We start from the raw sequence: 14172 nt of genomic DNA, 5'->3' as shown, positions 1-14172 counted from the left end.
AAGTAAAAATAATTTTTAATAAAAAGTATTTTGAAAGTTGCACTAATCATACTGATATAAATTTTTATTAAATTAAAAAAAAGCGATTTCAAAGGTGTACATAGTCTTTAACCACTATAAACATCCGGGCAGTCCACAATTAACTTTGCAAGGATATTTCAGAATGTCCTGCAGAGTTAGTAGGTGTGCCGCTCCCCGGTGGCATTTAGCTGCGTGATACAGCTGTCTCTAGACAGCTGGATCACGGAGCTTCAACCGGAGTCCATGCTGTATGATCTCCAGTCATGTGATCATTGTGACAACCTGTCAAAACGATCACATTGCTCCTAACAGCAGCGCTTACACGCCAACTGTGAGGGGCTCTGTGATACAGCTGTCTAGAGACAGCTAATATCACGGAGCTTTCCCCCGGAGACCACTCAGTATGGTCTCCAGTCATGTGGTTGTTGTGACAGTCTGTCACAACGATCACATTGCTCCTCCCTGCGGCGAAAAAGCCTGTGTGAACTGGGCCTTAGGGTGACGTTAGATGTGGCGTATTCACTGCAGATTTTAAGTGTGGATTTTAAGTAGATGAGATTTTACAAATCTCATCCACATGCTGCAGATATTTTAAATGGCAGTTTTTAAAATCTTTTATATGTCATTAAATAAATACCTTAGGGGGGGTCTAATTTCCATAATAGTCATTTTGGGGTGTCAAGCGGGTTTTCCAGACCACAAAAATTGATGGCCTATCCTCAGCTATGGAAAATTGTTCCTTAAAAGCCATTTTGCATTGTAAGCTCCGCCTTGCCGTCTAAGAAATGCACACATATTTGGTATCGTTGAATTCGGCAGAAGTTTCCAAATAGATATTCAGGTGTGTTTACCCAGTGGCATGCACCAGATATAAAAAAAAAAAAACTAAAATCACATATTCACATTTTTTTTTTTCCTTTCAATATTTTAAAAAAACTTAAAATATATCTGTTTTTTTTTTACACAATATGGAAGACCAGCATGTTCTGAGAAAAACAAGACCAAATACATGTAGGTTGGAAAAATAATAGATCAATTTTAAATTGGCACATGGCTAAAACTTGGCTAAAACTTAAAAATGGGTCTCGTCAGGAAGGGGGGGGGGGTTAAATCGTGTGGTCAGGAAGTGGTTATTGGCTATAGGTTTAGAAAGTATAGTTTGTAATCTGGATTGAAAATTTGCTCCAGAGATTTGTGACCAATAATTCCTACTCTGAATAGTCACTGTTTTTTAAGGGGTGTACCCCAGAGTTGAGTGCTGGGACCACTATTATTCAACTTATTTATTAATGATATAGAGCAGTGATCCCAAGCACCAGGCCGCGGATCATTTGGTATTGGGCCACGGTATCTGGTATCCGCCCCGGTGGCCGGAGGGAGTTTCGGGTGAAAAACCGCACCAAACTGTGGTGCAGTTTTTCGCCCGTAATGCCAGGAAAACTGCTGAGCATATAGCCAGCCTGCTAGCATCCCAGGAGAACACTGCAGCCACATGGAATGAAACATCATCCCAGGAGGCCGGCCCTCTAACTTCACCCAGGTCGGCCTCCTGGGATGATGTTTCATCCTATGTGACAGCCACTGCAGCAGTCACATGGGATGAAACGTCATCCCAGGAGGCCGGCCTGGAAAAAGAACACAGACTTCTAGGCAAGTATACGTTTTTGTTTTTTTGTTTTTTTCTGAGCTGCGTTTTTGCGGCGGAATCGTTGCGATTCCACCGCAATAAACGCAACTGCTATTTGCAAATACAATTGACATGCTGCGGAATAAAACTCTGCACCGCATGTCAATTTCTGAGCGGTTCTTGCGCTCAATCACATCCACTTTGCTGCTACTATATTATAATGTGTATTTTCCGAAATGAATTCCGTTGTGGAAAATCCACGGTATTTACACAACGTGTGAACAGACCTAACCCCCCCAGCCGTAACTAGTTCCGAACCAAAAGCCCCCCCCCCCCCCCACCGCCGCTCCCTGGAAACATTTTCTTGCATGAAAAAAAGGTTGGGGACCGCTGAGATAGAGGATGGAATTAAGAATACAGTTTCTGTTTTTGCAGATGACACCAATCTATGTAGTATAGTTCAGTCTATGGAAGGTGTTCATAAATTACAAGCTGATTTGGACACACTAAGTGTTTGGGCATCAACTTGGCAAATGAGGTTTAATATGCATAAATGTAAGGTTATTCATCTGGGTACCAACAATCTGCATGCATCATATGTCCTAGGGGGAGCTACACTGGGGGAGTCACTTGTTGAGAAGGATCTGGGTGTACATGTAGATCATAAACTAAATAACAGCATTCAATGTCAATCAGCTGCTTCTAAGGCTAGCAAGATATTGTTGTGTATTAAAAGAGGCATACACTCGCGGGACAGGGATATAATATTACCACTTTACAAAGCATTAGTGCGGCCTCATCTACACAGTGTTCCAAATTATTATGCACATTGGATTTAAGTGTCATAAACATTTAATTATTAGTTTTTCAATTAAACTCACGGATGGTATTGTGTCTTAGGGCTGCTTGGATCATTGTAATCAATCTCAGACACCTGTGATAATTAGTTTGCCAGGTGTGCCCAATCAAAGGAAACCTACATAAGAAGGACGTTCCACATTATTAAGCAGGCCACAGGTTTCAAGCAATATGGGAAAGAAAAAGGATCTCTCTGCTGCCGAAAAGCGTGAAATAGTGCAATACATTGGACTAGGTATGAAAACATTGGATGTTTCAAGAAAACTTAAGCGTGATCATCGTACTGTGAAAAGATTTGTGGCTGATTCAGAGCACAGACGGGTTCGTTCAGATAAAGGCATAATGAAGAAGGTTTCTGCCAGACAAATTAATAGGACTAGGAGAGCAGCTGCTAAAATGCCATTGCAAAGCAGCAAACAGGTATTTGAAGCCGCTGGTGCCTCTGGTGTCCGGCGAACCTCAAGGTGTAGGATCCTCCAGAGGTTTGCAAGTGTGCATAAAGCTATTATTCGGCCACCCCTAAACAATGCTCACAAGCAGAAACGGTTGCAGTGGGCTCAGAAATACATGAAGACTAATTTTAAAACCGTGTTGTTTACTGATGAGTGCCGTGCAACCCTGGATGGTCCAGATGGATGGTGTAGTGGATGGTTGGTGAATGGCCACCATGTCACAACAAGGCTGCGACATCAGCAAGGAGGTGGAGTCATGTTTTGGGCTGGAATCATGGGGAGAGAGCTGGTAGGCCCCTTTAGGGTCCCTGACAGTGTGAAAATGACCTCTGCAAAGTACGTAGAGTTTATGACTGACCACTTTCTTCCGTGGCTTCCGTAGCAAAATTATCTTCATGCATGACAATGCACCATCTCATGCTGCAAAGAATACCTCTGTGTCATTGGCTGCTATGGACATAAAAGGAGAGAAACTCATGGTGTGGCCCCCATGTTCCCCTGACCTCAAGCCTATTGAGAACCTTTGGAGCATCCTCAAGCAAAATATCTATGAGGGTGGGAGGCAGTTCACATCAAAACAGAAGCTCTGGGAGGCTATTCTGACATCCTGTGTAATGACCGGGGGGTAGGGAAACGGACAAGTGAGCCCTAATCTACCCGCCACTCTGTCCCTGCCTACTTGCAACGACCCGCCCTAGGCGACGGGGTACAACTGGGCGGCGGTCCCTGCACTCAGTAAGTGCACGACAAACACGACAAACATACAAGGGAATACAAGCAAGGGAAAGGGGCAGTTGCCCACGGCAACACCGTGAGCAACCAGAGTGGTGAACGAGCCGAGTCAAGCCAGGAGTGTGCGAGGTACCAAACGAAGAGCAGAAGAGTGGTCAGTAAGCCAGGGTCAGTATGGAGCAGGAACAAAATAGAAGGAGCTGTTGCTGGGCCAGGAAACCACACGAAAAAGAATAACAAGCAAGGAGGAACAGGAAATGCAGGTATAAATAGACAGAGGGCGGGAGCTAGCTTAGTCTGGCCAGGCTGCGATAGGCTCTCCCACTCCTAAGCCTGCCAGCCTGAGTGGTGGAAGCTGGAGTCAGTCTCAGGGATGTAGATTCAGGTGCTGACTGATTAATTAAGGGAGTTAACCCCGAAGCTGTGCCTGGCAGATCCTTTACATCCTGCAAAGATATTCAAGCAGAAACTGTCCAAATAATCACAAATTCAATGGATGCAAGAATTGTGAAGGTGATATCAAAGAAGGGGTCCTATGTTAACCTGTAACTTGGCCTGTTAAGTTTTTTTCTATTGAAAGAGCTTTTGATTTCTGTAAATATGACCTCCTGATGCTGCAAATTCAAAAAATTACCATTTTAGTTCTCTTTACAACCTTTAAAATGTTTTGATCTCTGTCGTGCATAATAATTTGAAACAGTGCATTTTGAGTTTTTTACGTCTAAAAAAAAATCTGTTATCATTAGGAGATTTGTTCAATAAAATACGCATTATACTCCAACGGTTGATGGCTTGAAGATTATACTGACTGTCATTTGCATCGACTATTTAGGAAAATCAGCGAAAAATAACAGTTGCATAATAATTTGGAACGCGGTATAGAATATGCAGTTCAGTTCTGGAACTCCAGTTCATAGAAAGGATGCCCTGAAGTTGGGAAAAATTATAAAGAAGAGCAACGAAGCTAATAAGTGGCATGGAGAATCTAAGTTATGAGGAAAGATTAAAATAATTAAACCTACTTAACCTTGAAAAGAAACGACTAAGAGGGAGGACATGATTAACTTCTATAAATACCATATTTTTCAGACTATAAAAAGCAATTTTTTAGCAAGAATAAATCTTGCTAAAAAGTCCCTACATCTTATATTCGGCAGTTAAAGAGGCTCTGTCACCAGATTTTGCAAGCCCTATCTGCTATTGCAGCAGATCGGCGCTGCAATGTAGATTACAGTAACGTTTTTATTTTTAAAAAACAAGCATTTTTGGCCAAGTTATGACCATTTTTGTAGTTATGCAAATGAGGCTTGCAAAAGTCCAAGTGGGTGTGTTTAAAAGTAAAAGTCCAAGTGGGCGTGTATTATGTGTGTACATCGGGGCGTTTTTAATACTTTTACTAGCTGGGCGCTCTGAAGAGAAGTATCATCCACTTCTCTTCAGAACGCCCAGCTTCTGGCAGTGCAGACACAGCCGTGTTCTCCAGAGATCACGCTGTGTCGTCACTCACAGGTCCTGCATCGTGTCAGACGAGCGAGGACACCGGCACCAGAGGCTACAGATGATTCTGCAGCAGCATCAGCAGGTAAATAGCTACATCGACTTACCTGCAAACGCCGATGCTGCTGCAGAATCATCTGTAGCCTCTGGTGCCGGTGTCCTCGCTCGTCTGACACGATGCAGGACCTGTGAGTGACGACACAGCGTGATCTCTCGAGAACACGGCTGTGTCTGCACTGCCAGAAGCTGGGCGTTCTGAAGAGAAGTGGATGATACTTCTCATCAGAGCGCCCAGCTAGTAAAAGTATTAAAAACGCCCCGATGTACGCACATAATACACGCCCAGTTGGACTTTTACTTTTAAACACACCCACTTGGACTTTTGCAAGCCTCATTTGCATAATTACAAAAATGGTCATAACTTGACCAAAAATGCTCGTTTTTTAAAAATAAAAACGTTACTGTTATCTACATTGCAGCGCCTATCTGCTGCAATAGCAGATAGGGGTTGCAAAATCTGGTGACAGAGCCTCTTTAAGTGGCCCGGCTGCACCAGACCCTGCTGACCGCTTCCTATAACCCCTTCCCGAACCAAGCTGTGCCGGCATGTCATGGAGCAGTGGGGGGGGGGGGTGATGTTTGGAGTGGGCTCATGCGCTCGATACACTGCAGGTGCCAGCTGTGTTTTACAAGCTGCTCTAACGGCCAGGAACAGTGATCACGCTGTTCCTGGCCGTTTAACTAGTTAAATGCCGTCGTCAATAGCGACTGTGGCATTTAAACTGTTAGGGGTATGGACCGCTCCGACAGCCCAATGACCTCCCTTTAACATGATCGGGAGGCGCCGATTGTGGTCATGGGAGCCCGGGGGTCTAATGAAGGCCCCCAGGTCTGCCTTCTGTCTCCTGCAGGGCCCAGCAGAAGCCTGTAAAAATAACAATATATTGCAATACATTTGTATTGCAGTGTATTGTATCTAACGATCGCTGGTTCAAGTCCCCTAGGAGAACTAATAAAATGTGTAAAAAAAAAGTTAGATACATTTTCAGAAGTGTAAATAAAAAATAAATAAATAAATATATATATATATATTAAAAGTTAAAAAAACACAGTTTCCCATTTCTCCCCAAGCACAATATAAAAAATATAAAAATCGGTATCGCTTCGTCCGTAAAAGTCCAAACTATTACAATATACCTTTATTGAACTAGCACGATGAATTGCATAAAATAAATTTAAAACACCTGAATATTGGTTTTCTTGGTCACCTTAGCGCTAAAAGTTTTTTTTATAAAAAGTGAACAAAAAATCGTATGTAGCAAAAAACTACAGCTCGTCCCGCACAAAATAAGCCCTCACACCGCTCAATCGATGAAAAATATAAACATTATGGCTCTTAGTGGTGAAACGGAACAAATTTTTTTTTTTTTAACAAATAGTTTTTTCTTTGTAAAGGTAGTAAAATATGAAATAATTTTTTCCTTTTTTCTGTTGTCTAAAACCTGGTTGCGTCTTATAGTTCGAAAAATATGGTATATAAATGGGCCATACAAGAAATATAGTGAAAACTTGTTCCATGTAAAATACCCTCAGAGAGGGCACTTCCTACGTCTGGTGAAAAAAAAGGTACAATCTCCAGAGGTGAGAACTGTGAATCTACCAGAATTATCTACCACAGGAACTGGTCACATCAGGAACAGAAGATGGCGTTAAAAAAATGCTTAGATCTATTTCTAGGATGAAAAAATATTAGCTCCTATATCAATGTGTAGAATTCTTGTTAGAATGTTGATCCAGTCGGATTGCCACTTGGGATCAGGAGAGATATTTTCCTTTTTAGGGTATGTGCACACGCTAGCTGTCATTTACGGCTGAAATGACAGACTGTTTTCAGAAGAAAACAGCTGCGTCGTTTCAGCCGTAAATGCTCCTCCTCGTAATATACGAGGCGTCTGTGGCGCTCGTATATCTTGAGCTGCTCTTCATTGAGTTCAATGAAGAACGGCTCAAATTACGTGGCAAAGAAGTGCCCTGCACTTCTTTGCCGAGGCAGTCAATTTACGCGTCGTCGTTTGACAGCTGTCAAACGACGACGCGTAAATTACAGGTCGTCTGCACAATACGTCGGCAAACCCATTCAAATGAATGGGCAGATGTTTGCTGACGTATTGTAGCCCTATTTTCAGGCGTAAAATGAGGCATAATACGCCTGAAAATAGGTCGTCTGAACCCAGCCTAAGGGATGATTAACCAATGCCTTATGGGTAATTTTTTATATTTATTTATTTTTTATTTTATTTTTTGGGGAAAACACAGAATAGGAAAACACACACAAAAAAAATTATATATATATTATTATGCAAATGTATTATAACATAACCTATGGGTTTACAGTAATCATAACCACCCGCAAAACTATGTTAACATGTAATTTATACCACATAGTGGACACCATAAAAAGAATTGTGAAATGTTTTTGGTTTTTTTTCCCATTATGCCCCCAATCAAATTAATAATAGTTGTTCAATACTTTGTATGTATCTCAAAATGGTGCCAATAAAAAGTACAACTCATGCTTCAACAAATCAGCCCGTATATGACTACGTTGACTCAAAAATAAAAAAGCAGCATCAGCGTTTGCAGGTAAGTAGCTACATCGACTTACCTGCAAACGCTGATGCTGCTGCAGAATCAACTGTAGCCTCTGGTGCCGATGTGTCCTCGCTCGTCTGACACGATGCAGGACCTGGGGAAGTGACGTCACAGCATGATCTGCCAGAAGCTGGGCGTTCTGAAGAGAAGTGGATGATACTTCTCGTCAGAACGCACAGCTAGTAAAAGAAGTAAAAACGCCCCGATGTACGCACATAATACACGCCCAGTTGTACTTTTACTTTTCAACACGCCCAGTTGTACTTTTGCAAGCCTCATTTGCATAAATACAAAAATGGTCATAACTTGGCCAAAAATGCTCGTTTTTTAAAAATAAAAACGTTACTGTAATCTACATTGCAGCGCCGATCTGCTGCAATAGCAGATAGGGGTTGCAAAATCTGGTGACAGAGCCTCTTTAAGGCCAAAACTAGGCTGCATCCTTACGGGGGTAGTCTGAATAAGTTATAATAAATAAGTTGGGATATTTTATGTCTTGCCAGTGTCTGAGGGACTATTTTAGGCTGACTTAGCTATGGGCAGGTTCTAGACAGGGTCACCTTTTACAGGGCTGGTGCGTTGTATAGACTACAGGGCTACAGACAGATCTTGTTTGAGGGTGTAATAGCGATAGCAGACGGGTACCCCACATTCCTGGTTGACTAGCATGAATAACAAGCACCCTCCCTGCCCCAGACCACAAAGAATCTGGTAAGACCATTCTTTTTGTATGTGTATTTTTTTTAGATCCGGTGAGACTGTTTAGACCAATTTGTATTTATGTCTCTTCACTCTATGGCTTACTTGGCTAGTTGGCTATAAGTGGTCAGCGTGTTTGAAGGGTAATTATGACGTATGGTCTTTACATGTGGTGATTAGTGCCATTATTTGATATTTATGTTCTGTACCTTTAGTATTTATCTAGTGGGCTTCACATTGTTTTTATGGGCTTTATTTTTATGGTCTTTATTAATAAAGGAAAAGTTTTAATAGTTGTCCTAGATGAATTATTGGTGATGTCAGCCATGCGTATTCTATGACAGAAGTTGGGTTTATCTTCTGCAGCTAGTGTATTTCAAGTCTTGGAAACCAAGAACATCCTTTTTAATATATTTTTTTTACAACATATAATTTGAAAGAACTTCGTAATCAATGCAAACCAGCGACACTAAAGATAAATTGTCAATGTGCTCCTCTCATCACTGCATGCTGTTTACAAGCTTATGCGAGAAGCATACCCCAGGCCCCTTGTTGGCTATATCAATACTTTCATTAATGGACTTTATATGCAAGACGGACTAGTAGACCATTTCTTCTCGCTATGGATATATCCCCTGAGGGTATAAAATCTTAACAGAACCCTTTTTTATACACCCACAAAGAACCCATTTAAATTGCTTTAAGCCATCCTTATTTACTTACAGAGACACTTTGCAAGTTCTTGTTGTAGTTATTAGACCAGATAACCTTTATAATAAATGTAACTTTTTTTTGTATTTAATGATCTCCTTTTTATAGTTTTTATGATTTGTTTCTGTACTATAAAATTTGTATTGTAACCTTTTCTTTTAATCTGTGTGTTATTTAGGAGGAGTGTTTTAGTCATCAGGCCCCACTCATGGCACCTTGCCAAGCTCTCCGAGGTTCACCCAGATGTTGCAAGCATGCAGTACCCATCAGATGCTTTCAGTATGTCCTGGCACTCTGGCAGTGAAATGAGGTAAATTTTATGTGCTTCTGGGTTAACCTAGAAACCTAATGAATAGTATGCATAAGTAATGAAAACCAAATATCTAGCGCTGTTCATTTTTCTTACAGTGAATATCCTCTACAGTGGAATACTCTTTCAAGACACTGCAGTACAGACAAAAGCAGCTCGATAGGTAGCATGGAAAGTCTTGATCATCCTGGACAGAATTACTATGAGGGAACGCTTTCACCACTTGACCCAGCCATCTACCAAAACAAAAGGGACTCTGCCTATAGCTCCTTCTCGGCAAGCTCCATTACCTCTGATTATACAGTGTCAGCAAGAATGGATGAGTCTCCTATTAATTGCATTTTGGGCTCAAATAAACAAGAAGTTGGTCGGTATCACCAAACGAGACTGGTTGCTGTAGACTCACAGATGGATATTTCTAGGCAATCATTGAATGAAAATTTTCAAAAAGATTCCATATTATATAATGCACACAATTTGGAGACTATAAATTCTCCACCTCAACCACCTATACGCAGGGATAGCTTGAGAGAAAACAAAAATCCATTTTGCAATAGTGATTCAAGGGCTTCAGCTCCAGATGACTCATTTAATATGTCTGGAAAGTGGTCATCAGAAGCTGGAAAGTTTGGCAATTCTGAAAATGCTTTTTGTCTGTGCACAAAGGGGACTTGTACTGTACATCTTAAGGAGAACTTGTCATCTGACCAATATTACATGCTGAGCTCACAGACTGACAAGGCCCATAAAAGAAACAAATTTGCAAGGGATGATGAGAGGCCACCTAACCATTGCATTGAATTAAAAAACAAGTGGCCTGAAGATGAAACAGAAGTAGTTCATTCCAATAATCTTGGTGAGGTCACATGTAGCATTGATCACACGGCCACAGAAAATGTTAATCATTTAGATTGTGAACACTGGACGGCTGTATGTCATCATTCTACTCAAACAAATTTGTCAAGTGTACAAGCCAGTTTTAGAAATGATCTGGAACCGACATCCTCTGCAGAAGGTCACTATCCTACTGATAAATGCAAAGAAGAAAATGAAACAAGATACCAGTGCAGTGCTAAGAAAGATTTGGAAATTTCACAACATCAGAATGCAGAGCAACCCTCAGTTACTAGTGGTGAAGCTCTGTGTCCCTCATTAGACAGATCAGTTAGTATGCCAAATGAGACACATGATACTCAAAGTTTACAGTCAAATATTATTGGAGGTGGACTGATTTTAGGATGTATTAATGATACAATAACACAAGATGCATCTGGACAGGAAGAAAATGTGGGTTTAATTAAAAAGCCTGGTTCATCTCGTCATCGTTCAGCACAAATGCGAAGAAAAAGTGACCGCTTTGCTACAAACCTAAGAAATGAGATACAGACACAAAAATCTCAACTTCAGAAGAGTAAAGGTTCAAAAGTGCTGCTATCTGGTGAGGAGTCTGTTGAAGAGAGAAACAAAGTATTAGAAAGCTGCTCTGAGATAATTCCTCCTCCACCACCACCACCTAAAAACAAAGCACTTATTTTAGAAATGAAAAGAGACCGTGCTGGAAAGTGTAGAAGCTCCAATGTTTATTTCAATCAGGGAAAACTTGAGGGTGAAATAATTGATAAAAATAATGAAACTCACAAACATACTAGTAAAGAAAACATATCACTAAAAGAGGCTTTTACAGAAGATGAAGAAATGGTATTGCCTTCTCAAAACAAGACCTACAATGATTGCTGGACGTCAAATGACTCCGATACACATCACCAAGAATCTATATTCCAAGAAAAAAATCGAATTGATCATCGAGAGAACATTAAACAGAAATTTCCTTACTCTGCAAGAGATATTCAGCATAATGTTTACATGGATCCTAAAACTGAAAGTTTCGTGAATCAATGGGCACCAGTTTCAACCAGTAAGTCCAGTAGTCTAGATATGTGGAATATTGAAAGTGAAGACAGGACAAGCAGCCTGAAAATACCAGTAGAATTCAGAGATTTCTCTGTTTTAAAAGGAAAACCATCCACTGAAGTTTGCGGTCCAGATACTTGTGAAAATCAACCTCCAACTGAAACGCTTGATAAACATGTCCATGTGAACAACACCTGCTATATGAATAATCAGTCTTTTGGTTCCGAAGGGAAGTGGAATTTGCCGCAGTTTACCCTTCAGCAACCTGTTACAGAAAGGAAAATAAAATACCAGGCAAATTTAGGGCCAGAGAAAACCGTTAAAGAAGTAAGGAAATCAGATGATCTTTCTCCTATTGCCCAGCTAAAGTCTCCGCAGCAACTTTCAGAATTGAAAGACCATATTTCTCAGCATAATCCTCATGATGCCAGATGGACATGGTCTCCAGAGCACAAACTTCAGAGTCATCCCTACATCGGAAAGGGGGATGAGTCAAAACTAAATGGAATAAATGTGGAAGGAATTTATCCTCCGATAACCAGAATGAGTGACGAAAATATTTTAATGCCATTCTCAGATCGAAGGAAGTTTTTTGAAGATGTAAGTAAAGGACCCACATCGTCTTCATTCACTCTGAATGATAAACCAAATAAAAGCTTTTGCCCAACTTTCTTGGATTGCCCTCTTTCTCAGACCAAGTTTCCAGATTTAAGGAGGCACTCTATAGACAATACACATTGTACTACCTCCCCTAGAAGGCAAGACAGTGGTTTACCTCATTATGATGTTTGTATGAATCATAGAGTAGACCCTCCAATGTGCTGTAATCAAGGAAAACATTCTACTGACTATCTACCCGCTTTGAGATATGGATATAGAGTTTGTGGATTGTGCTCTAATGACTTATGCCCTGCATTGCTTAAAAGAAATATACCTGTGACCCATCACAGTTGTCACTGCCAACACCTCTATCAAGACCATCATCATCGATGGACACAATGTGCAGATTATTTGTGTCCTGCTCCGTATAATTCATTAGAGGATGGTGGCTCTCTTCATGTTGACCAATGGCATATAAGGAAACCCCTGTTACAGGTAAGAAATGCTAATTTAATGTATGGCACAATCTTGATGTCCTTTTTTGTCTACAAAATTTTGGCTTTGAGTTTTAATTGTTAGTGGGAGATTAAATGTTTATGTAAGCTCATATGTTATTCTTAACAAATTATGTGTGCTTACTATTTTCAAAAGATATTAACTAAAAAATGCCTACAAGCTTCTGGTAGGCTTAAAATGTTCCAGAAATGTATAAGCTTAAAGAGGCTCTGTCACCAGATTTTGCAACCCCTATCTGCTATTGCAGCAGATAGGCGCTGCAATGTAGATTACAGTAACGTTTTTATTTTTAAAAAACGAGCATTTTTGGCCAAGTTATGACCATTTTTGTATTTATGCAAATGAGGCTTGCAAAAGTCCAAGTGGGCGTGTTTAAAGTAAAAGTCCAACTGGGCGTGTATTATGTGCGTACATCGGGGCGTTTTTACTACTTTTACTAGCTGGCGTTCTGACGAGAAGTATCATCCACTTCTCTTCAGAACGCCCAGCTTCTGGCAGTGCAGACACAGAGCGTGTTCTCGAGAGATCACGCTGTGACGTCACTTCATGCCCCAGGTCCTGCATCGTGTCGGACGAGCGAGGACACATCGGCACCAGAGGCTACAGTTGATTCTGCAGCAGCATCGGCGTTTGCAGGTAAGTCGATGTAGCTACGTACCTGCAAACGCTGATGCTGCTGCAGAATCAACTGTAGCCTCTGGTGCCGATGTGGCCGACACGATGCAGGACCTGGGGCAGGAAGTGAGTGACGTCACAGCGTGATCTCTCGAGAACACGCTGTGTGTCTGCACTGCCAGAAGCTGGGCGTTCTGAAGAGAAGTGGATGATACTTCTCGTCAGAACGCCCAGCTAGTAAAAGTAATAAAAACGCCCCGATGTACGCACATAATACACGCCCAGTTGGACTTTTACTTTAAACACGCCCACTTGGACTTTTGCAAGCCTCATTTGCAAAAATGGTCATAACTTGGCCAAAAATGCTCGTTTTTTAAAAATAAAAACGTTACTGTAATCTACATTGCAGCGCCTATCTGCTGCAATAGCAGATAGGGGTTGCAAAATCTGGTGACAGAGCCTCTTTAAGCATCATATAATTATCACATGCAAAAGTAAAAATTAAATGTTCAAGTTGTAAATTGGTTGTGGCTAGTGTTGCTCCATTTACTTGAATATTGAAAATAGCAGACCCTTTTGTTTTTTAAATCTTGGACAGCCCATTTAATAATGGCTCCCTGGCCAAAGATTTGGGGCATGAATATAATGTATAACTCCAGCTAAAACATGACAGTAATTCCTTAGGCCCCACGCACGCGACCGTAAAAATGCACGTAATTACGGGCCCAAAGACTTCTATTGGCCACGGGTACCTTCCCATTTGCGTACGGGAAGGTGCCCGGGCCGTTGAAAAATATAGAACATGTCCTATTTCAGGCCGTAATTACAGAAAGGGCAGGTCCATAGAAGTCTATGGGGCTCCCGTAATTACGGGTGGCTACGTGTGCGCACCCGTAATTACGGGAGCATTGCTAGGCGACGTCATGGGATTTCAATTTTTGAATAAAGAGAAGCAGAGAAAATAGCGTCTG

The 14172-nt window shown here is 41.2% G+C and overlaps 1 protein-coding gene across 2 annotated transcripts in view; it reads left to right on the top strand.

Annotated features, from left to right (window-relative positions):
* Nucleotides 1-14172, top strand: part of SHROOM4 (shroom family member 4) — a 250091-nt gene that overhangs the window by 109515 nt on the left and 126404 nt on the right. For both annotated transcript variants that reach the window (XM_075835604.1, XM_075835605.1), the window contains 2 exons: nt 9428-9559; nt 9658-12565. In XM_075835604.1, coding sequence (XP_075691719.1) covers nt 9428-9559; nt 9658-12565 — 3040 coding nt within the window. The remainder of the gene's footprint in view (nt 1-9427; nt 9560-9657; nt 12566-14172) is intronic.

The sequence above is a fragment of the Rhinoderma darwinii genome, chromosome 8, assembly GCF_050947455.1.
Source record: "Rhinoderma darwinii isolate aRhiDar2 chromosome 8, aRhiDar2.hap1, whole genome shotgun sequence".
NCBI classification, from domain to species: Eukaryota; Metazoa; Chordata; class Amphibia; order Anura; family Rhinodermatidae; genus Rhinoderma; species Rhinoderma darwinii.
The sequence above is the reverse complement of the archived record's forward strand: the minus strand, read 5'-3'. Positions and strand labels throughout refer to the sequence as shown.